This window comes from Pseudophryne corroboree, chromosome 1 (genome assembly GCF_028390025.1).
Source record: "Pseudophryne corroboree isolate aPseCor3 chromosome 1, aPseCor3.hap2, whole genome shotgun sequence".
Classification (NCBI taxonomy): domain Eukaryota; kingdom Metazoa; phylum Chordata; class Amphibia; order Anura; family Myobatrachidae; genus Pseudophryne; species Pseudophryne corroboree.
In genome coordinates this window covers 714,481,576-714,506,314 of record NC_086444.1, presented here as the reverse complement: position 1 = coordinate 714,506,314, position 24,739 = coordinate 714,481,576, and the positions used below count along the sequence as shown (strand labels likewise).

General features: G+C 44.8%; 1 protein-coding gene and 1 pseudogene across 1 annotated transcript in view; one reads left to right on the top strand and one right to left on the bottom strand.

Moving 5' to 3' along the window:
• The window catches only part of POLR2B (RNA polymerase II subunit B), a 406,055-nt gene extending 386,460 nt beyond the window's left edge, over nucleotides 1–19,595 (top strand). Inside the window, exons 20-25 of the mRNA XM_063915211.1 lie at nucleotides 1,873–1,962; nucleotides 3,032–3,139; nucleotides 3,970–4,083; nucleotides 5,561–5,721; nucleotides 17,608–17,803; nucleotides 19,264–19,595. Of these exons, the coding sequence (XP_063771281.1) occupies nucleotides 1,873–1,962; nucleotides 3,032–3,139; nucleotides 3,970–4,083; nucleotides 5,561–5,721; nucleotides 17,608–17,803; nucleotides 19,264–19,353 (759 nt within the window). The 3' untranslated portion in view covers nucleotides 19,354–19,595. The remainder of the gene's footprint in view (nucleotides 1–1,872; nucleotides 1,963–3,031; nucleotides 3,140–3,969; nucleotides 4,084–5,560; nucleotides 5,722–17,607; nucleotides 17,804–19,263) is intronic.
• Nucleotides 19,596–24,092: 4,497 nt separating this feature from the next.
• Nucleotides 24,093–24,210, bottom strand: LOC134934999 (5S ribosomal RNA; annotated as a pseudogene).
• Nucleotides 24,211–24,739: the final 529 nt, after the last annotated feature.

The window sequence follows — 24,739 nt, the reverse complement described above, 5'->3', positions numbered from 1 at the left end:
CAGTGGACGCGCTGTCGTCGCCTTGGCCGTACCAACTGATTTACCTATTTCCTCCGATTCCATCATCCTATCTGGAGAAGATATGTCTCTTGGTGTGAGGAACGTAAGTATCCACCTGCTGAATTTCTCTTGGGACGTTTCCTGCAGGCTGGTGTGGATAAGGGCTTACGTGTGGGTTCTATTAAGGTCCAGATTTCAGCCCTCTCCATTTTCTTCCAGAAGAAATTGGCAGCATTGCCAGAAGTTCAGACCTTTTTGCAAGGGGTACTCCACATACAACCACCCTTTGTGCTGCCTATGGCACCCTGGGATTTGGATGTGGTGTTGAACTTTCTACAGTCCTCCTGGTTTGAACCTCTGATGACAGTAGAAGACAAGTACCTCACGTGGAAGACGGTGATGTTACTTGCCCTGGCTTCTGCTCGACGTGTCTCGGAACTGGGGTCTTTTCGTGTAAAAGCCCCTACTTGGTCTTTTATGTGGACAGAGTGGAGCTCGGACTAGACAGCCGTTCCTGCCGAAGGTTGTCTCCGCGTTCCACCTGAATCAACCTATTGTGGTTCTGTCCAGTTCTGATGCTTCTGCTCCTCCGGAGACCTTGGATGTTGTGCGTGCTTTGAAGATCTATGTCAGGCGCACAGCTCGGGTCAGAAAGACGGATTCTTTGTTCATGCTCTGATGCCCAGAAAAGGGTTGTCCTGCTTCAAAGCAGTCTATTGCTCGTTGGATTAGGTTTACTATCCAACAGGCCTATGTGTCGGCAGCCTTACCTGTTCCTTAGTCTCTAAAGGCCCATTCTACAAGATCTTTGGGCTCTTCTTGGGCGGCTGCCCGTGGAGTATCGGCCCTGCAACTGTGCTGAGCTGCTACCTGGTAGGGGAAGAACACTTTGTAAAATTCTACAAATTTGATACCCTGGCCAAACAGGATACCCAGTGTGGGCAGGCGGTGCTGCAGCAGTCTCCGCACGTTCTCATCCGTTCTAGATGCTTTGGGACGTCCCCATCGTAGTAGTTCTCCCCAATATCCCTTATGGATGCTAGAGAAAATAGGATATTAATACCTACCGGTAAATCCTTTTCTCATAGTCCATAAGGGATATTGGGCACCCGCCTCCGTGCGTTGACTTTTCTGCAGGTTCTTGTTCTGTAGTTACCTGTTCAGCTGTTACCAGCCGTTGCTGGTTGTGGTGTGCTGGTGTGTAAACCTCACCACCTTTTGTTATCTTGTTCCTTCCTTCATATGTTTTTTCTCCTTCGGGCACATTTTACCTATAACTGCCTGTGGGAGGGGGCATAGAGGGGAGGAGCCAGCACACCCAGTTGAAGACATTTAAAGTGCACTGGCTCCTTTGGACCCTGTCTATACCCATCGTACTAGTTCTCCCCAATGTCCCTTATGGACTACGAGAAAAAGATTTACCGGTAGGTATTAAAATCCTTTTGTGGCCAAAGACTATATACACCATATTGCTTGTGTCCCCCAGTGAAATTACATGAGATGGTATGTTATCAATGCAGTCACTTGTTTGCGGTACTGTCAGCGGGATTTAAAAGGGAAATAATAATAATAAATGCAGAACCTTCCTGGTTTTGCATTTAATGTTAGCCTTTTAAGTCCGAGACCATAAATGACAAAATAGAATTTAATAAATAAATCCCCAGAGGTTATACGCAAATTACATTATCCTGTTCCTTTTCTGCTTGTTGTTTTTTTTTTCTTGTATAATTTGTTGTATTCATGAGGTAGATGCTATATCACATAGCTGTGTTTTGTTTTTGTTCATTTGTCTTTTAAAGACTTTCTATGTGTATGATGATGAAGTGCATGTGTATTTGGTTGTGTTTTATTTATTTTTGCACCCACTATCAGGTACGGTCAGTTCGAATCCCTCAGATTGGAGATAAATTTGCTAGCAGGCATGGGCAGAAGGGTACCTGTGGAATTCAGTACCGACAAGAGGTACTTCTATTTTTAATTAAGCTTCTGTTTCACAAATTGTAATGCCAGTGTTTTTTTGGTTAAATAAAATACTATGGTTAATACTAATTTTACATCTTTCCTTGCTTGCTTACCTGGAGCATCAGTGAGCAAAGTATGGAATATAACACGTGGGTGTTACTTGGGAGATGAAACTATAATTCTGCATTTTATCTTGTTTAGTCTTATTCTATTATTGCATCTTCTGTCTGTTTCATGACCATCATCTTAACAAAAGATAGAGAAAAGTCAACACATTGCAAGGCCAGAGTGTGCAGACATAAGTTAAACGGGTGTGGATCATTAGATCGACAGTGTCTAGGTCGACCACTATAGGTCGACAGGGTCAGAAGGTCGACATGTTCTAGGTCAAAAGGTCGACATGAGTTTTTTATGGTTTTTTTGGTGTCATTTTCTTCGTAGAGTGACGGGGAACCCCAATTAGTGCACAGTGTCCCCTCGCATGGCTCGCTTTGCTCGTCATGCTTCGGGCAAGGTGCCTCGCTCCGCTAACGCTTCGCTCGGCACAGATTACCGTTCCAATTGTAGTCCACGTGGATCGATAAGTATGAAAAAGTTGAAAAAAAATGTTTAAAACATGTCGACCCTTTTGACCAGTCGACCTTCTGACCCTGTCGACCTATAGTGGTCGACCTAAACATTGTCGACCTAGACACTGTCGATCTTCAGACCGGATCCCGTGTTAAACATAGAGATGTTTCTGGGCAGTATCCAATTAGCCCCGATGCTGTTTCAACAAATCAAAACAACTGCATTTTGCGTTTGATGACCGATGCTCATTATCGCGGTATCCAATTAGAGGCCGTTTTGATCGGCCGAAATTGGACCCGCAATTGCGCAAAATGTGATCAGGAATAAGTCCCCATTCCCATGTGGCATCGTGGCTCTGACAGGTCACTTATCGGGGATTATGTGCATCTGAAGCATAATCCCGATAAATGCAGGCCCCCGGCGATACAGTTACCCACAGTCATTGACCGCTGGTTATTGGATACACCCCTATATCATTGTTCATTTTGATTTGGTTTAGGACATGCCTTTTACTTGTGAAGGAATTACACCAGATATCATCATCAACCCTCATGCCATCCCTTCTCGTATGACTATTGGTCACTTGATTGAATGCCTTCAAGGGAAGGTAAGGAAGACACATCTCCGTCACATAGAATTGCCTAATGGACAACATTTCGTTGCCAAAAGGCACTGGTTACTAACTCTAATAATGGGTTCATATGTCAAAAAAGAATTGAATTAATTATTTGGCCATTTTATCAATATAAACACTGTCAAATATGTTTTTCTAGCATTTAATACCATATTTCATAACCTCAGCTATATCAACACTACTGTACCTTCCAGTTACTGATCCAGACTGGAGTTGGGCAGTGTTTAGTGTTCATTATGAGCAGCTGAAGTTGATAAAAGGTACATGTATTACCTACCAATCAGAACATGATTATTATTTTTTTGTGTGCATGTATCTGATTTAAAGATAATCCTTTCTATAGCAACAGGAGTAGTTCAAGCCCCAATTATCTGTGCCAGCGACTCACCTTAACATCTGATAGTTTGTTATTACAGGGTATTTGCTGCAGAACCTGGAGGCTTCAAATGTGTGTGTGTTTATATAACCACGTGAGACAATTGTTTAATTGTAAATGCATAGGGAAAACACACTTTGGGATCACATATCACTGAATAAAAGCATGAGGCATTGTCACGTAATGAAAGTTGCATTTTTCTTTTTAATAATAATGGCCTCCATTATCTCTAGTTTTCAAAATAGGTAATTTAAAACCACTGTCGTCACTGCGTAACAAATACAAATGTACTTTGCTCCTCTTCAAATATGTGACAACTCCTCTTATGAATTTATCTTACTTGCTATATTTTCCAGTGCTAATGAGCATATTTTTAGCCACATTCTATTTCTTTTTTTTTACATTTATTTCTTTTTTTTATATTTAGGTATCGGCAAACAAGGGAGAAATTGGTGATGCAACTCCATTCAATGATGCAGTTAATGTGCAAAAGATCTCAAACTTATTATCTGACTATGGCTATCATCTTAGAGGAAATGAGGTATAAACACTATCATTTTTATTGCTGCTTTAATCACTTTTTAAGCATGTTATAACTCTAGTATCAACTTGGTTTTATGAAGTTACAGATGTTTCCTTGTACATCTACCATTTTTGCTGCATTTTGCTTGACGCATGACGCAACAAACACACTGCCACGGGTATTAATTACCGTAATTTAGTACTTTTTTTGTGGACATTGCTGTCTTTGGTAGGATGGGCCTACAGGTGGCTTTTCATTTTTGGGTATCCCACCTCTTCTGTTGAAGGAGACTTTGATGTCAATTCTATTTTTGCTTCAATGTTCTCTTCCCTGCAAGTAAGTGTGGCTGTATGCAGCACTTGCGCTGCTGCTGGATTCACTGATTTTTGCGTTAAAACATTCAGGAATCTGGGGCAAGATAGTGGGCGAGGTCTAATGACGGTGTTTATACATTGTTTCAACAGCAGTTTTCCCCACACATGCGTGGGCAAGTTATGTGGCTTGAGTTCTTTGAGATAGCCTGCTATGTGTTACTATACTGCTGACATAGGAAAAGGGGAGCTTTGTATTCAGTGCTAATTCTTTGATGCTTTATAGGTAAACAGACCAACCAACACAGAAATATGTTATACTGTTCTTGTCTCATTGTTGGGTTAGTGGAGGTTATAGGTGGGAGAGAGACTTTTCTTTACAGTGCCCTGCTTTCTTAGGTTGTGCTTTAGAGAAGGAATACAGTATTCAAAAGTTCAATTTCTATGTCTTATTTATTGCAATAAATTTAGCAATTGCGATGAAAGAATACTAATAAAAAATCTCTATCTCGATTTCATTGTAGTCCTACAAGGTGAGGCAAAAAATACCTCCTAGATTTTAAAGGTTAACAGAAAGGCATGGTAAATGCTATTCAAAATGTTAGTATATAATCTAAAAGTGTATGGAATACAGTTTTTTTCAGTTAGTTTTTAATATGATATCTTCATTTCTTGGTGTTTAGCACCCTTCAGTTGGTACTTGGTCAATGTTTGTAGTCCTCAGCTTAAAGATGGCCCTGTCGGCTGTGTAGGATCCTTTCATGAAGCTGATAAAGATTGATTTCCACCTAGTAACGAAAATTCTGCTTTTTAACGTAGCCAGACAAATGAATGGGAGCTTCGCCAAGAAATTGCAGTGATAGCACCAGAAATGACCTTCCGAGTGATGTGAAACTCCAGAAATAGACAACAAATGTGTATCACGAATGCAGGCCTCCATCTGGACGATATCATATCAAACCCAACTGAAAATAAACTCTATTCTATGCCCTTTTAGATTATGCATATTTAGTTAACCTTTAAAATCTGGGAGGTATTTTTGCCTCATCCTGTATACTATAGATGCAGTGATAAAATTGTAGCATAGAGTGAAACCTTACCGTTGCACATAGAGAGATGTCTAGCCACTGCATCATTTTCTGTAACCCAATACTTTGTTTTACATTTATATATTACTTATATAGGTTCTGTACAATGGATTCACAGGACGTAAAATCACATCACAGATTTTCATTGGGCCTACTTATTATCAGAGGTTAAAGCACATGGTAGATGATAAGATCCACTCCCGTGCAAGAGGTCCTATACAGATACTGAACAGGCAGCCAATGGAAGGTAGATCACGGTAAGTATTTAACATTCTTCTGTTCAGTTTTTGTCTGGATCGCCCACCACCCCCTTCCCAAGCACATTTTTTTTATTTATTGGAATAATATTTCTCCTAGTCCGTAGAGGATGCTGGGGACTCCAAAAGGACCATGGGGTATAGACGGGATCCGCAGGAGACATGGGCACACTAAAAAGACTTTGACTGGGTGTGAACTGGCTCCTCCCTCTATGCCCGTCATCCAGACCTCAGTTAGATTCTGTGCCCAGAGAGACTGGACACACACTAGGGGAGCTCTCCTGAGTTTCTCTGAAAAGACTTTAGATTAGGTTTTTTTATTTTCAGGGAGACCTGCTGGCTACAGGCTCCCTGCATCGTGGGACTGAGGGAAGAGAAGCAGACCTACTTCTTCTGAGTTAAAGGCTCTGCTTCTTAGGCTACTGGACATCATTAGCTCCAGAGGGTTCGATCACTTGGTGCACCTAGCTGCTTGTTCCCGGAGCCGCGCCGTCACCCCCCTCACAGAAGCCAGAAGAAAGAAGCCGGGTGAGTATATAGAAGAAAGAAGACTTCAGTGACGGCAGAAGACTTCAATAAAGAGGTACAGCGCAGCGGTCGTGCTGCTCCCCTTGCTCCCACACATACTTCCAACGGCACTCACAGGGTGCAGGGCGCAGGGGGGGCGCCCTGGGCAGCATGTTACTGAGGCATTATAACTGGCAAAGAGACATATTCTAAGTGCCTAGGCACTAAATATAAGACCCCCGCCAGTATAAATATTTGAAATTGAGCAGGACTACAGCGCGCCGAGGTGGGGGCGTGGCTTAGCCCTCACAGCTTACCAGCACCATTTTCTCTCTTCACAGACTTGCAGAGACGCTGGCCCGGACCTCCACTCTCCTTATCAAGTACAGGGAGCAAAACGGGGGGGGCACAGTAATTAGGTGCTATTATAACAGCGCATATATTATTTCTGCTGCGGGGTACACTGGGCTCCACAAGGATAGACATGGGGGTGTAGAGTAGGATCTTGATCCGAAGCACCAACAGGCTCAAAAGCTTTGACCTTCTTCCCAAGATGCATAGCGCCGCCTCCTATATCACCCCGCCTCCGTGCACAGGAGCTCAGTTTGTAGTTGGTGCTTGCAGTGGAAGCATGTGACAGGAAGAGCTGCTCACAGCAGCTCTAGAAAAAACTTTTTCTGATGAAAAAAGAAGACTACAAGGGCTGCAGCAGAGGCACAGATTGTGCTGGATGTCAGTAGACATTGCCTGCTGCAGCTCCATCTCTCCCCCAGCGGCTCTGTACACTCCCGAGCCCTGGTTGCCGGGTACCTACAGCAGAAGGCTCCGGTTTTCTTCCAAGTTAGTCACACACGGCTGAGGCTCTCCGGGATCGCGTGGCCGCACTTCGGGAGGAGGTAAGTGGGTCCCGCTCGCGGGACCCGCACTTTATCGCGATCCGGCGCGGCCGGTGGGAGGCGGGTTGCGCGCGCCGGCGGTGGACACTGTGGCAGTACAGGCGATCCCACTAGATCACCAGGGCATGGGTGCAGGTCAGGTTTTCTCTCTAAACCTTTTTTACAAGTAGCCCGCAGTACCCGGTGGTTTTGCCAGCAGAGGGGATAAGGCTTAGACCTGGAGCCCCTCCCCCAGCCCCAGGGCGCCATTTCCCGCAAATGTTCCCGCCCTGTAGCTGCATATCTGTCTCTCCCTCACTCCCTGGCAATGTCTGCGGTGCCATTATCCCTCAGCTCACTGTTCCTGGGAATGCTTGGGCAAATCCTCCTATGTAAAGCCGCCTGGTTGTCAGTGCTGTGACTTTACAAGACACTTAAGTATTCTACCTGCCTTTTTTTAGTCCGTGTTAGTTAAGAAAGAGTGCACTTAGTCAGGGTTTCCTAGTACAGTTACCCTGTGATATACATCAAGTTCTTACTGTGTACTGTTATATCTATTGTTATATAGCTGTGTAAGCTAGTCCAGTGCAGTATTATTGTTAGTAATAACCTCTGCATTGTACAGACTGTGACTATTTGTGTGTGCATTTGATAGCTGAGTGGTGTCCATTTCGTGTCTTTCACTCAACCTGTTATCCCTATATTCTATAACCTGAGGGGGCTTGGTGCGTCAGGTTTTATGTAATATAGGATTGTCACAAAGATATACTGTATTACGTATTTTTGCTCTGTGATTTAGTCACCATATCTCTCCTTTATCTCTGCTGGTGCTGACTACACTGCGCAGGGGTTTGGGCTAGAGGTATTGTGCTGCTGACAAATTGTACTGTGTTACCTGATACTGCAAGTTATATCATGTCTGCTTCTGAGGGTAATGGATCTGGGGCTGAACACACTGCCGGTGTTGCTGAAGCCGCAGATACCTATGAGGAGAATATAGCAGCTGTCGGCTCTGGTTCTGGGGGTCCTTGCCCCCCAGTGGGACAGGGGGCAAATAATGACCCGCCGTGGGCCGCTTTTTCCACGCTTCTGCATACACTAGTTCATAAACTAACACCCCCTATGGGACCCCCAATGGCGGTGCAACCGTTTGTGGTCCCTGCAGCTAACCCACCGTGGGCGGATGATTTAACTGCTCAAATAAAGAAGTTGAACCAGTCCCTGACTACTAAAAAGTTTGACCGTCGCTCGCCTACGTCCAAGGGGTCCTCTAAGCGAGCGCTTGTCTCCTCACAATCCACTGCTGTCACTGACACCTCGTCTGATGAAGACTACACTTACACTGACCCCACAGGATCTGACTCGGATACGGCTGATGGGGAGGGTGGTTCACATGTGGATGTTCCTGATCTTTTGGAGGCTATTAAGTTAATTTTGCAGATTACGGATGATCCCGGGCCATCCGTTCCTCCTAAGAAACCAGATAGGTTTAAGCGTCAGAAGGTGATTAAACAAGTTTTACCTCACTCTGACCACCTAATTGATGTACGTCAGGAACCCTGGGAAAACCCGGGTACGAAGTTTGCGCCTCAAAAGAAGATGCTGGCTCGCTATCCCCTCGCGCCTGAGCTGTCTAAGAATTGGGAAACGCCTCCTCCAGTGGACTCACATGTGGCTAGGATGGTGGTTTCCTCAGCTCTACCGGTCACCACCGTCACGTCTCTAAAAGAGCCTACGGATAAACGTGTGGAGGGTTGTTTGAAAGCGATTTACACCCTCACGGGTGCTGCACAAAGGCCCACTATTGCAGCTACTTGGGCTGCAGAGGCCATTAAAGCATGGGCCTTGGAGTTAGATGCTGAAATCTTCTCTGACCATGCTAGACGATGCTTGTCTTATATTGTCACAGCTTCTCGTTATATTAAAGAGGCGGCTTCTGATGCCGGTATCCTGGCAGCCAAGGCCTCTACTACGTCAGTCCTGGCTCGCCGGATATTGTGGCTGAGATCCTGGTCTGTGGATCTTGACTCTAGAAAAACTCTGGAGGTACTCCCTTTTAAGGGAGATATTCTGTTTGGGGAGGATTTAAATAAGATTGTGGCTGACTTGGCTACTGCCAAAACTGCCTGTCTGCCAAGTACTGCTCCTTCTGTGTCGAAGGCTAAAGGTACTTCCTTTCGCCCCTTTCGTCCTTCAGGTAAAGCAAAAGGTCAGGCCCGCATTTCCAAGCTTGGTTAAGCCTAAGCCCAAAAGAGCCTGGGTGGCCCGTCAGCCAGCTTCCAAGACAGATAAGCCTGCTGCATGACGGGGCGGGCCTCCCTCTGGGGGATCCCAGGGTGGAGGGCCGGCTTCTAGGGTATACCCAGGAATGGTTGAAGACCACTTCAGATGCCTGGGTACGGGAAGTTGTCACTCGAGATTTTGCCAGACAGATGTCCCGTTGGACAAGACAAAGGCAAACACTCTACATTCGGTGGTACAGACCCTCCTGGATACAGGAGTCGTAGTACAGGTGCCTCTTGCGCAGAGGGGCCGGGGGTACTATTCTCCGCTGTTTCTAGTCCCGAAACCGAATGGGTCCTCCCGGACCATTCTCAACCTCAAGGCATTGAACCGGTTTGTGAAGGTTTCCAAGTTTCGCATGGAAATTCTTCGCTCTATAGTTCTGGCCTTGGAACCAGGGGACTTCATGGTCTCCCTGGATATACAGTATGCTTACCTGCATGTTCCTATAGCAATGTCTCATCAGCAATACCTGAGATTTGCGATTGGCAACTGCCATTACCAGTTGTGGTCGTTACCTTTTGGTTTAACAACGGCTCCGCGAGTCTTTACAAAAGTCATGGCGGTGATGACGGTGGTACTCCACCGTCAAAGGGTCAGGATACTGCCGTATTTGGACGACTTGTTAATCCTGGCAAATTCCCCAGAACTTCTCCTGCGTCATCTAGATGTGACGGTCCGGTTTCTGCAAGCCCATGGGTGGCTCATCAACTGGAAGAAGTCATCCCTGATCCCTGCTCAGAGCATGGTGCATCTGGGAGCACTATTGGACACTCACAACCAGCGGTTGTTCCTGTCTCAGGAGAAAGTCCTGAAACTTCAGGACAGGATTCGTTGCTTCCTATCTCGTCCGCAAGTGTCGATACATTCGGCGATGCAGGTGCTGGGCCTCATGGTGTCCGCATTCGACATGGTGGAGTACGCTTAATTTCACTCTTGCCCTCTCCAGAGGCTGATTCTAGCCAAATGAGACGGCCTGCCTCACCGGATCAGGTCTCAAATGATCTCATTGACTCCGGAGGTCCGTCTGTCGCTGCTCTGGTGGCTTCGGGACCAACAACTGTGCATGGGCCGTCCGTTCTGGATATCCGACTGGGTCCTGTTGATGACAGATGCCAGTCTAAGAGGTTGGGGCGCGGTGCTGGAGCAACACTCCCTTCAGGGGCGGTTGACCAAGGAGTAGTCCCTCCTCTCGATCAATATTCTGGAGTTGCGGGCGGTCTTCAATGCCTTGAACCTAGCCCAGCATTTAATTCAGAACCGTCCTGTTCAAGTACAGTCGGACAACGCCACCACAGTGGCTTACATAAATCATCAAGGCGGCACTCGAAGCCGCCTAGCAATGAAGGAAGTCTCACGGATTCTACAGTGGGCAGAACGCCATCTACCGGCCATATCGGCAATATTCACTCTGGGAGTCCTGAATTGGGAAGCAGACTTTCTCAGTTGTCAGGATGTGCATGCCGGCGAGTGGGGCCTCCATCCACAAGTGTTTCAACTCCTAGTGGAAAGGCGGGGCCTTCCAGACGTAGATCTGATGGCGTCTCGACACAATCACAAGGTTCTGGTCTTCGGAGCAAGGACAAGGGATCCTCAAGCAGCATTCGTGGATGCGCTGGCGGTACCGTGGAGGTTTCGGTTGCCGTACGTGTTCCCTCCGGTGTCACTCCTGCCCAGAGTAATTCGGAAGTTCAAGCAAGAAAAAGGAATTCTGCTTCTCATAGCTCCAGCGTGGCCCAGACGGCACTGGTTCTCAGACCTGCAAGGCCTATCGTCAGAGCGTCCAATTCTACTTCCACAACACCCAGACCTCCTCGTTCAGGGCCCCTGTGTCTACCAGGACCTAGCCCGGCTGTCTTTGACGTCGTGGCTCTTGAAGCTTCCGTCTTAAGGGCTAAAGGGTTTTCTGAGGCGGTCATTCAAACTTTGTTGCGGGCCCGGAAACCGGCTTCGGCTCGGATTTTCTATAGGGTCTGGCATTCTTACTTTGTTTGGTGCGCATCTAACGATTATGACGCTTCCAAGTTTAGTATAGCCAAGTTGTTGGCTTTTCTTCAGCAGGGCCTGGACTTAGGCCTGCGTCTGGCCTCCCTCAAGGTTCAAATATCTGCCTTGTTGGTGTGGTTTCAGAGAAAGATTGCGACCTTACCTGATGTGCATACCTTTACTCAGGGCGTGTTGCGTATCCAAACTCCCTATGTCCCGCCTGTGGCTCCTTGGGACTTGTCGTGGTTTTGGAGGCGTTACAAGAGTCTCCGTTTGAACCTCTTGGTTCAGCTGACCTTAAGTGGCTTTCCCTTTAAGGTGGTGTTTCTGCTGGCTATTGCTTCAGCTAGAAGAGTGTCGGATTTGGGTGCCTTGTCCTGTAGTTCCCCATATCTGATATTTCACCGTGACCGGGCGGTTCTTAGGACTCGTCCCGGCTATCTACCTAAGGTGGTTTCTTCGTTCCACATTAATCAGGAGATTGTAGTTCCGGCACTTGTTTCTCCTGATCTGTCTCCCAAAGAGCGGTCTTTGGATGTGGTACGGGCTCTCCGTATCTATGTGAAGAGAACTGCTTCTATTAAAAAATCTGATTCTCTCTTTGTGCTGTTTGGATTTCACAAACGGGGCTGGCCTGCTCACAAGCAAACTTTGGCCAGATGGATTAGAATGGTGATTGCACATGCTTATGTGAGGGCTGGTCTATCAGCTCCTGATCACATTAAGGCCCATTCTACTCGGTCTGTTGGACCTTCTTGGGCGGCCCGCCGTGGTGCGACCCTTGAACAATTGTGCAAAGTGGCTACGTGGTACTCAGTGAACACGTTCATAAGGTTCTATGCCTTCGACACTGCCGCTTCCCAGGATGCTTCCTTTGGACGCCGGGTTCTTGTGCACGCTACAGTGCGTCCCCTCCCATAAGGAACTGGTTTAGGACATCCTCATTGTCCAGTCCTTGTGGAGCCCAGTGTACCCCGCAGCAGAAAACTAGTTTTATGGTAAGAACTTACCTTTGTTAAAACTCTTTCTGCAAGGTACACTGGGCTCCACAAGGCGCCCACCCTGACGCACTAGCTTCTTTGGGTTGGTATGGCATTAGCTGCTGAAACTTCTCCTGTCGGGAGAGTGTGGTAACTGGCAGTTGTCGTCTCTTTTACTTGCTACTGCATTGGGCTGGTTAACAAAACTGAGCTCCTGTGCATGGAGGTGGGGTGATATAGGAGGCGGCGCTATGCATCTTGGGAAGAAGGTCAAATCTTTTGAGCCTGTTGGTGTTTCGGATCAAGATCCTACTCTACACCCCTATGTCTATCCTTGTGGAGCCCAGTGTACCTCGCAGAAAGAGTATTAACAAAGGTAAGTTCTTACCATAAAACTCGTTTTTTCAGTATTATATGGGGCGCTGGGGTGTGAGCTGTTATACTCCCTCTGTGTTTCTCTAACAGGCTTCTCTGTGGGTCTGTCCCCTATAGCCAGTGTGAGTGTGTGTATGTCGGTACGGTGTGTCGACATGTCTGAGGCTGAGTGCTCCTCCCCGGAGGAAGTTACTGGGGGCGCAGAGAAGGATTTGGGAGTGACTCTGTCGGCACTGCCGACTGCTGATTGGGTGAATATGTTGAGTACATTGAATGCAAATGTGGCGTTATTGTCTAAAAGACTGGATAAATCTGATTCTCAGACACAAACGTGGAGAAAATCCATGGAGGGCGCCTTGTCTCAGGTACAGGCCCCCTCAGGGTCACAAAAGCGTTCATTTACCCAAATAGCTGATACGGATACCGACACAGACTCTGACTCCAGTGTCGACTATTGTGAGGCCAGTTTACATCAAAAATTGGTTAAGAGTATTCAGTACATGATTGTGGCAATTAAAGATGTTTTACATATTTCTGAAGTGCCTGCTGTTCCTGATACAAGGGTTTGTTTGTATAAGGGAAAAAAGCCTGAGGTGACGTTTCCCCCCTCTCATGAACTGAACGCTCTTTGTGAAAAGGCTTGAGAATCGCCTGATAAAAGGTGGCAGATTCCCAAGAGAATTTTTATGGCATATCCTTTCCCCTCTGACGACAGGGAAAAGTGGGAGTCATCTCCCAATGTGGACTAGGCTCTGTCCCGGCTGTCCAAGAAGGTGGCGATTTCGTCTCCCGACACTGCTGCCCTCAAGGATCCTGCGGATCGTAAGCAGGAAACGACATTAAAGGCCATTTATGTCACTACGGGTGCACTCCTCAGACCTGCCGTGGTGTCTGCATGGGTGAGTAGTGCTATTGCGAAGTGGGCTGATAATTTGGCATCGGACATGGATACCCTGGATAGGGATAACATTCTTTTGACTCTCGGTTATATCAGGGACGCTGCAGCTTACCTAAAGGATGCGGCGAGGGATATTGGCCTCTTGGGATCAAGGGCCAATGCCATGGCAGTCTCGGCCAGGAGAGCGCTGTGGGTTCATCAATGGAATGCTGATTCCGACTCCAAGAAAGCTATGGAAGCTCTCCCATATAAAGGTAGTGTCTTGTTTGGGGACGGCCTCGCTGACCTGGTGTCTACCGCTACAGCGGTTAAGTCATCTTTTCTTCCTTATGTTCCTGCACAACAGAAAAAGGCACCCCATTATCAGATGCAGTCCTTTCGACCTAATAAATACAAAAAAGGAAGAGGCTCTTCCTTCCTTGCTTCAAAAGGTAGAGGAAGGGGAAGAAGGTCTCCTGCTGTGTCAGGCTCCCAGGACCAAAAGTCCTCCCCGGCTTCTGCCAAGTCCACCACATGACGCTGGGGCTCCCCTACGGTCCGTGTCGGTGGGGGTGCGTCTCCGACTCTGCAGTCAGGTCTGGTTTCACTCGGGCCTAGATCCTTGGGTGTTAGACATAGTGTCCCTAGGGTACAAACTGGAGTTTCAGGAGGTGCCTACCCCCCCCCCCCCCCCCCCCCCCCCTCCCGATTTTTCAAATCAGCCTTGCCAGTTTCTATCCCAGAAAGGGATGTAGTGAGTGCTGCGATACAAAAGCTGTGTCAACAGAGTGTCATTGTCCCGGTACCCCTGTCCCAGTGGGGAGAAGGGTTTTATTCGAGCCCCTTTGTCATGCCAAAGCCGGACGGCTCAGTCGAACCGATCCTGAACCTAAAATCCCTCAATCTGTATTTGAAAACTTTCAAGTTCAAGATGGAATCTCTTCGAGCTGTGATCTCCAGTCTAGAAGGGGGGGATTTTATGGCGTCAGTCGACATAAAAGATGCCTACTTACACGTCCCGATATTTCCTCCACATCAAGCTTTCCTGAGATGTGCAGGATTATAGATTACCAATTTCAGACGTTGCCATTTGGGCTTTCCACAACCCCGAGGGTCTTCACCAAAGTGATGGCGGAAATGATGGTACTCCTACGCAAGCAGGGTGTCATAATTATCCCGTACTTGGACGATCTCCTGATAAAGGCGAGATCGAAGGAGCAGTTGCTAAGAAATGTGGAACTCTCCCTGACGGTTCTGCAACATCATGGTTGGATTCTAAATTTGCCAAAGTCTCAGTTGATTCCGACAACTCGGCTGCCTTTCTTGGGCATGATCGTGGACACGGAACTGCAGAGAGTGTTTCTTCCAGCGGAAAAAGCTCTGGAAATCCAATGCATGGTCAAGGAGATTCTGAAACCGGCAAGAGTGTAGATTCATCAATGCACTCGAGTGCTAGGGAAGATGGTTGCGGCTTACGAAGCCATTCAGTTTGGCAGGTTTCATGCCCGGGTGTTTCAGTGGGACCTGCTGGACAAATGGTCCGGGTCTCACCTGCACATGCACCGGAAAATAAGTCTATATTCCAGTACCAGAATTTCTCTCCTGTGGTGGCTGCAAAGTTCTCACCTTCTAGAGGGACACAGGTTCGAGATCCAGGATTGGGTCCTGCTGACCACGGATTCAAGTCTCCGAAGCTGGGGAGCAGTCACACAAGGAAGAAGTTTCCAGGGAAAATGGTCAAGCCATGAAACTTGTCTCCACATAAACGTTCTGGAGTTAAGAGCCATTTACAACGGCCTTCTGCAAGCGGAACACCTTCTTCGAGGTCTACCTGTCCTGATTCAGTCGGACAACGTAACAGCGGTGGCGTACGTAAACCGCCAGGGCGGAACAAAGAGCAGAGCCGTGATGGCGGAGGCCACAAGAGTTCTCCGCTGGGCGGAAAAGCACGTGAGCGCTCTGTCAGCAGTCTTCCTTCCGGGCATGGACAACTGGGAAGCAGACTTCCTCTGCAGACACGATCTCCATCCAGGAGAGTGGGCTGTTCATTAAGAGGTATTTACAGAAGTGAGAAGTCGTTCGGGAATTCCTCAAATAGACATGATTGCGTCTTGCCTCAACAAGAAGCTTCCAAGGTATTGTTCCAGGTCAAGGGATCCCAAAGCCAGTGCTGTGGACGCCCTGGTAACTCCGTGGGTGTTTCAGTCAGTGTATGTGTTCCCTCCACTTCCTCTCATTCCAAAAGTGTTGAGGATCATAAGACGAACAAGGGTTCCGGCAGTACTCGTCGTTCCAGATTGGCCACGGAGGGCCTGGTATCCGGATCTTCAGAAATTGCTCATAGAAGATCCTTGGCCGCTTCCTCTCAGAGAGGACCTGTTACTGCAGGGGCTATGCGTATTTCAAGACTTACCTCGGCTGCATTTGATGGCGTGGAGGTTGAACGCCAAATCATAGCTCGAAAGGGTATTCCTGGGGAAGTCATCCCCACTCTACTTAAGGCTAGAAAGGAGGTCACTGCGAAGCATTATCACTGTATTTGGAGAAAATGTGTTGTGGTGTGAAGCCAAGAAAGCTCCTATGGAGGAGTTTCAGCTGGGTCGTTTCCTCCATTTTTGCAGGCAGACGTGGATGCAGGCCTGAAATTGGGTTCCATCAAAGTGCAGATTTCGGCTTTATCTATTTTCTTTCAAAAAGAATTGGCCGCCCTTCCTGAAGTTCAGACTTTCGTGAAGAGAGTGCTGCATATCCATCCTCCGTTTGTGCCACCCGTGGCACCGTGGCATCTTGACGTGGTGTTACAATTTCTTATGTCTCACTGGTTTGAACCTTTGCGAAAGGTTGAGTTGAAATTTTTCACTTGGAAAGTGGTCATGCTTTTGGCCTTGGCATCCGCCAGACGGGTGTCAGAATTGGCGGCTTTGTCTCACAAGAGCCCATATTTGATTTTCCATGTGAATAGAGCGGAATTGAGGGCTCGTCAACAATTTCTGCCGAAGGTGGTTTCTTCGTTTCACAAATCAACCTATTGTGGTGCCTGTGGCTACGGATGCCATGACGGTGCCAAAATCTCTCGATGTCGTAAGAGCTTTGAAAATTTATGTCGCCAGAACGGCTCTTGTTAGGAAAACGGAGGCTCTGTTTGTCCTGTATGCTTTCAACAAGATTGGAAATCCTGCTTCCAAGCAGACTATTGCACACTGGATTTGTAATACGATTCAGTACGCTCATTCTGCGGCTGGATTGCCGTTGCCGAAGTCAGTGAAGGCCCATTCTATTAGGAAGGTGGGCTCATCTTGGGCGGCTGCCCGATGGGTCTCGTCACTTCAACTTTGCCGAGCAGCTACGTGGTCGGGTTCAAACACTTTTGCTAAGTTCTACAAGTTTGATACCCTGGATGATGGGGACCTCATGTTTGCTCAATCGGTGCTGCAGAGTCGTCCGCACTCTCCCGCCCAGTCTGGAGCTTTGGTATAGACCCCATGGTCCTTTTGGAGTCCCCAGCATCCTCTAGAACGTAAGAGAAAATAGGATTTTAATACCTACCGGTAAATCCTTTTCTCCTAGTCCGTAGAGAATGCTGGGCGCCCGTCCCAGTGCGGACTGTTGCTTGCAGTTGTATTGTTAGTTGTAGTTTTCGGTTACACGAAGGTTGTGTATCGGTTATGTTCAGCTTGTTGCTATTTTTCGTTCATACTGTTATCTGGTAATCCAGTTGTAAGGTGTGTTGTGGTGTGAGCTGGTATGTATTTCACCCTTAGTGTAACAAAAATCCTTTTCCTCGAAATGTCCGTCTCCCTGGGCACAGTTCCTATAACTGAGGTCTGGAGGAGGGGCATAGAGGGAGGAGCCAGTTCACACCCATTCAAAGTCTTATAGTGTGCCCATGTCTCCTGCGGATCCCGTCTATACCCCGTGGTCCTTTTGGAGTCCCCAGCATCCTCTACGGACTAGGAGAAAAGCATTTACCGGTAGGTATTAAAATCCTATTTTTAACACACAGTGATGGTGGTCTACGTTTTGGAGAAATGGAACGAGATTGTCAGATTGCACATGGTGCTGCACAGTTTCTCCGTGAGCGATTATTTGAAGCATCTGATCCTTATCAAGTACATGTCTGCAATCTCTGTGGGCTGATGGCCATTGCAAACACCAGGACTCACACCTATGAATGTAGAGGTTGCCGAAACAAAACCCATGTGAGTAAAAATCTACATAGATAGGGAATGCAAATATCTTTCAATGTACTTTCTCCTTGCAGTTTGATTGTTAAGTCCTGAATAAAGTAATACAATTAGTCAGTTTTAGGGATGAGTAGGGCCCCCTGGGTTGGTGTGGCCTGGCTGCTTTGGGGCATCATATTGTAAGCCTTAATCTAGCACTTTTTTAGCGCCTAAATTGATTGGGTTTTTTTACATGTGTATTAGTTTTTTATCACTAATTATGACATGTCACACTCGCAATACGCAGCTGCTGCTGCTTCATTAGTAATGTAACACCCTTTAACACTTAAACCTCTCACTAGTATAATGCATTGGGATGGTTGGTTTGTGCTGGTCTGGGGGTTTCTGAGCCCTGGACTTTAACCTTCGTGTTAGAGACCCACCAGATGAGGTACCCTATTAACGGTTGTTTTTTTCCAAAATTAAGCTAAGCTCCTCAAATCTACTTTATGTTGCAGAGTTTATTATTATTCTGATTAGCAGAATAATAACTTAGAACCATAACTGATTTAATGAGCCATTCGCAGTTTCACTGTACCGGCCGTGTGTACTTACACGTGCATGGCTTAATCTTTGAGACAAGCATATGCTACTGGCAGGATCAACCAGGTAGCTCTTTGTATCTGCACACGGAGTGTGCACCTGCATTTTCTCTTTATTTTCTGCGTGGGATAATTACTGACCCAGCAAAGTACATAACTGTGCATGATTAAGGAAATCTACAAAAATGTGACCTGTTGGTTGTACTTGAGGACTGGCGATGAGAACCACTGGTATACATTGTTACCAACAACTTTTATACAAAGCATTTTGGTTTAGCATTTCTTTAAACACCGTAATCTACAGAGGAGTCCTCTTGCATGCTTTCTGCAGTCACGCTAAACAGCCCTTCAAGTTGTGCCATGCCGTGGCGGGACTCTGTATCGTCAAGCGTATTTCCCCCCCCCCCCCCCCGCGAAAATGCATCTTAGACGCAAAGTAATGTAATAGGACGCACACAAAAAACTGCTGCTGATTAAAATGATATGCAGCATGCCTATATTCTGTGTGTTTGCGGCTATATCTGCATCAGAAATGCCACTTTACAGTGCTTTCCATGAAACCAACTGTAGCACGGCATTTTGTATGCAAATACAGTCGCAGTCACACACAGTATATAGGCTTTCTGCATATAATTTTAATCAGCAGAAGTTGCTTGTGCGTCCTATTATATTACTTTGCATCTAAGTCACATTTTCATGGAGAAAAACCACAAAAAAAGATGCTCAGCGCTACAGAGTCACACGGCACTCACGTGTTACGGAGCAAAGATGTAAGAGGACTCGGATGTAAGTAGACACACTGTAAAAGGTAGCATAAAAATAGATTGCAAATTAAACATAAACTAAAGAATGCTATTTTCATATAAACTCTCTTTTTTTTTATCTTTCCCCCAGATATCCTTGGTGCGAATGCCTTATGCCTGTAAACTACTGTTCCAAGAGCTGATGTCAATGAGTATTGCTCCACGTATGATGATATCCTAGTACAACTTTTCTAGGATTGTTGAATCTAAAGTCTTTTTATACTTGCCATCTTTAGATTGCCATTATTCATTAAACCGATACCTTAAGATCGCTTTTTGTGATCTATTATACATAATTTTTTGTGTGCATTTCTTTAGTCCCTTAATATATGACCCGATGGAGGTTTAGTACATATGACCCTGTTTTCCTTCGTAGAATGGAACAAGATTGTTTTGTTTTAAATAAAATTTTCACAAAATAAATACTTGTTTTGAGTTCCTTTTTTTTTTGGGTGGGGGGGTTCTTTAATGCTGTTGAGCGGTAGCAATTTCATTGCAACATAACTGGGTATATGGGGTTCTTCTAATCACTCAGACACAGAGCCGATGAAACCAAAGTGATGGTTTATTTCTCACTGCACACAGGAGTAGATAATTACAGGAAACAAGTAAATATAGCCCAGAAACAGTACACAGGTATCAGTCCAGATAGTAAGTAGAGAAATTAGGTCCACAGCAATTCCTCACAGACGTTACAGATAAGCAGGTCCACACAGCAGAACTATTACTGAGTCCACCCAGCAGTGATAGCAGATTACTTGTAAAGGTCCAATGGGAGCAAATAAGTCCAATTGGCAGAAATAAAGTAGAAGTGGATGCAGTACCGGTGGTCAATAAAGAAGCTCAACGCATTTCGCTGCTCTAATGGCTGCCAGCTTCCTCAGGAGCAGATACCACATGCTGCCCAGACCTTGTTTATATACCCTATTAATTTAAGGGGAGTAGAGACACCTGATGCCAGTGCATAAAACATCTTAGTAAAACAGTACAATTGTTCCTCAGAAGGCTGTCCTATTGGTACACATATCTAATAATCATAGGAGAGTTTGAAAACGAATGTTTATTCTTTATAAAACAGTTGGAATACTATTCCCCACTTCTTGGTCACGTGATCGCCCCCGATCACGTGACCAGGTCTCAGCCAATCTGCATTTGCAGACAGGCTCTTCCTGATGTTTCGATCACGTGACTTGTCAAGATCACGTGACCGGACCAGGCACATCCTTGTTCTTCACATAGGCCCGTAAATGAGCCATATTCAGTACTGATCCGGTCACGTGACCCTCCTTGGCCACGCAATCAGGATCTAGCAATTCATCATACAGTATGAGCACCCGAACGGGACGCTGCGTTCCACTGATGTTGGTGCTGCGTTCCACAGGTTTACTCATTCAAAGATATATACAGTTTAGAAAGACTTAATTAAAGGTGACAGAGTGGTGAAAAATAGATATGGCGTAAAACGCTGCTGTTCTTATACCATTTAAATACTGATAGTCACACAATCAGTTTAACATTATATCATCATGGAGACCAGATTATTCTTTATATTCATATTGTTATGATGACCTCAAGTACAACGCATAAATATCAAAAGGATAATAATAGAACCAAACATATTTCTATTTATTTAAACTCATAAACTTATAAAAAGTCAGAATATTTCATCTTAATTATCAAAATAGAGATGGTTTAAAGATTGAAATACGAATAATATATAAATATAACAATTCATTCCAATATTCAAAGCCTAATATCATTGAGTATATCTTATATCGCTATCAAGTAGATTAATACTCAATGTATCAGGCTATGTTGATAAGTAGATATTTAGGGTGACAGCCTGTATACTTTCTCTTGTCATTGGTTGTCCCATATTTTTCCCTATTAACTCACTATGGGAAATACCAGGGAAAAATAACAAAGGGAAATACATTACAGTGGGGATTGAAAGTTTGGGCACCCCAGGCAAAAATTCATTTTAACGTGCAAAAAGAAACCAAGGAAAGATGGAAAAATCTCCAAAAGGCATCAAATTACAGATTAGATATTCTTATAACATGTCAAAAAAAGTTTGATTTTATTTCCATCATTTACACTTTCAAAAGAACAGAAAACAAAAAATGGCGTCTGCAAAAGTTTGGGCACCCTGCAGAGTTAATACCTTGTACTGCCCCGTTTGGACAGCTGAGACCTGGCAGTGTCATGGATTGTTCTCAATCATCGTCTGGAAAGACCAGGTGATGTCAATCTCAAAGGTTTTAAAAGCCCAGACTCATCTGACCTTGCTCCAAAAATCAGCACCATGGGTTCCTCTAAGCAGTTGTGTAGAACACTGAAACTGAGAATAGTTGACGCTCACAAAGCAGGAGAAGGCTATAAGAAGATAGCAAAGCGTTATCAGATGCCCATATCCTCTGTTCGGAATGTAATTAAGAAATGGCAGTCATCAGGAACAGTGGAAGTTAAAGCAAGATCTGGAAGACCAAGAAAAATATCAGACAGAACAGCTCGCAGGATTGTGAGAAAAGCAAGTCAAAATCCACGTTTGACTGCATGATCCCTCCAGGAAGATCCGGCAGACACTGGAGCTGTGGTACACTATTCCACTATAAAGAGATACTTGTACAAATATGGTCTTCATGGAAGAGTCATCAGAAGAAAACCTCTTCTACGTCCTCACCACAAAAATCAGCGTTTGAAGTTTGCAAATGAACATATAGACAAGCCTGATGCATTTTGGAATAAAGTTCTGTGGACCGATGAGATTAAAATATAACTTTTTGTCCGCAATGAGCAAAGGTACGTTTGGAGAAGGAAGGGCACAGAATTTAATGAAAAGAACCTCTGTCCAACTGTTAAGCATGGGGGTGGATCAATCATGCTTTGGGGTTGTATTGCAGCCAATGGCACAGGGAACATTTCACGAGTAGAAGGAAAAATGGATTCAATAAGATTCCAGCAAATTTTGGACGCTAACTTGATGCCATCTGTGAAAAAGCTGAAGTTAAAGAGAGGCTGGCTTCTACAAATGGATAATGATTCTAAACACACCTCAAAATCCAGGGTGGATTACATCAAGAGGCGTAAACTGAAGGTTTTGCCATGGCCTTCACAATCTCCAAACCTCAACATAATTGAAAATCTATGGATAGACCTTAAAAGAGCAGTGCGTCACAGACCGCCCAGGAATCTCAAAGAACTGGAAGACTTTTGTAAGGAAGAATGGGCGAAGATACCTCAAACAAGAATTGAAAGACTCTTGGCTGCCTACAAAAAGCGTTTACAAGCTGTGATACTTGCCAAAGGGGGCAGTACAAGGTATTAACTCTGCAGGGTGGCCAAACTTTTGCAGACGCCATTTTTTGTTTTCTGTTCTTTTGAAAGTGTAAATGATGGAAATAAAATCAAACTTTTTTTGACATGTTGTAAGAATGTCTAATCTGTGATTTGATGCCGTTTGGAGATTTTTCCATCTTTCCTTGGCTTCTTTTTGCACATTAAAATGAATTTTTGCCTGGGGTGCCTAAACTTTCAATCCCCACTGTAAATCTAAATATATTCCCTGTATTTCATTGTTACAAAACACACAATATCAAAAAACAGATTATATATCAAAAGAAGGGAAAAAAATCCTAATTTAGGAATAAGGGGATAATTTTGTAAAGCATAAAGTAACCCCTAAGGAATGGTATTAAGTTTGATACTTTCAATCAGTCCATCCGGATGTAGAGTTAAATTTAAACATCCAGTATATTTCTCTGCAGCACAATTTGTTAAATCTGTCCCCGACTCTTGGTGTAGGTGCGATATGTTCTGTGCATACTATTGATAAACTCTTTGGATTTCCATCATGGATCTGACTAAAATGACGTGAGACACTGTAAATTATTACGATTTAGAATATTCCTGCAGTGTTCCATAAACCGCACATGTATGGGTTTTGTGGTTCTGCCTACATAATTGAGGCCACACCCACAGGTAAGTAAGTAGATAATAAACTTAGAATCACAGTTCATAAATGAACAAAGTTTATACAGATCCTCACTCCCTGGTAAATTCAAAAAGGTCGTCTTCTATGGCATGTGGGTGCATGTTGTACAGCGTGATTGTCCACATTTATAGCATCCCATGGGTTTTGTGGTTAACCAATCGCATCCCGGGTTCTTTATTCCCATTTGTACCCAAATGACTGAGAGCTAATATTGATTTCAAAGATCTATTTTTCTCATATGTCCTAAAGGATGCTGGGGATGCTTCAAGAACCATGGGGTATAGATGGGATCCGCAGGAGACATGGGCACTTTAAAAGGGGTGTGAACTGGCTCCTCCCTCTATGCCCCTCCTCCAGATTCCAGTTAGATTCTGTGCTACTAGGATGAGTGTGAATCTGCACCAGTACCATATAAGTGTGTAAATATTAGAATGATATGTTAACCAATATGAGAGCAGTTTACAACACAATTTCAGAACTGCTTTTTGATTGGTGGTGCTCCCAGGAAATTTGTAGATGAACTACATTGAAGATAAGAGAAAAGACAAAAAACCCTTTTTTGGGAGCACTCTTGATTATTAAATAGGTGTGATGTAAATGGAGATGTCAGTAATTAAAACTTAACCTTTAATTGATCCTTGTATAAAAAATTATAAAAATGTAAAAATATGATGATTGGCAATCAAATGATGCTACTAATAGGAGGATCTTGTTGACCTTTTTAGCATATATGGTACAAGATCGTTATGTAGGTGAAAATATGTATATATACCTTGGATAACTTCACAAGTTATGGTAAGGGACGAAAAGTGCAAGCAAATGATGGTCAAATCTAGGGATGGTGTCTGACTGTGGAAAAATAATTTTAGGAAAAAGAGAGGGAAAGAAAAGGAAAAGTGATAGGGATGAAGGTCTCCTTGGAAAATGGCCCACTGCACCTGGTATTCTCAGGAGGTTCCCCTTCCTAGTACTGACCAGGCTATACCTGCTTAGCTTCCGAGATCGGACAAGATCGGGCGTATTCAGGGTAGTATGGCCGTGGGCCGTTTGTTGAAGGAGAAGAGATTACCACTTCTGCTGTCTGTACTATACATAAATCAAAACTGTTGATAGTTCGAAATTGTATTTCCAGATGAGAGAGTGTATAAGGGATAGAAAATTGAATTTTGAAGCAAGAGTTTGGAGAGAGACAGGAATGTGAATACTGAATATGGATTATTGGTGAAAATTAAGGGATCCTGAAAACTGTCTTCTCACAAAGTATATAGACTAGTAGTGCTCTAATAGAACTTGCTCAATAGGAGCTGAAAGCTGGCTCAATATTAACAATAAAGTGACAGTGCAGGAATAATTGAATGAATGAAAAATGAATAATTAATTAATACTGGCTAAATAGGAGCTGAATGCTGGCTCAATATTACCAATAAAGTGACAGTGCAGGAATAAATGAATGAATAAAAACATGAATAATTAAATAATTCATGAAAAATGTGCACAAGACTGAATAGGTAAACAATTAATTAATGAAAATTCAGAAAAAAATGAAAGAAAAGAAAAGGTCCTAGACCGAGAT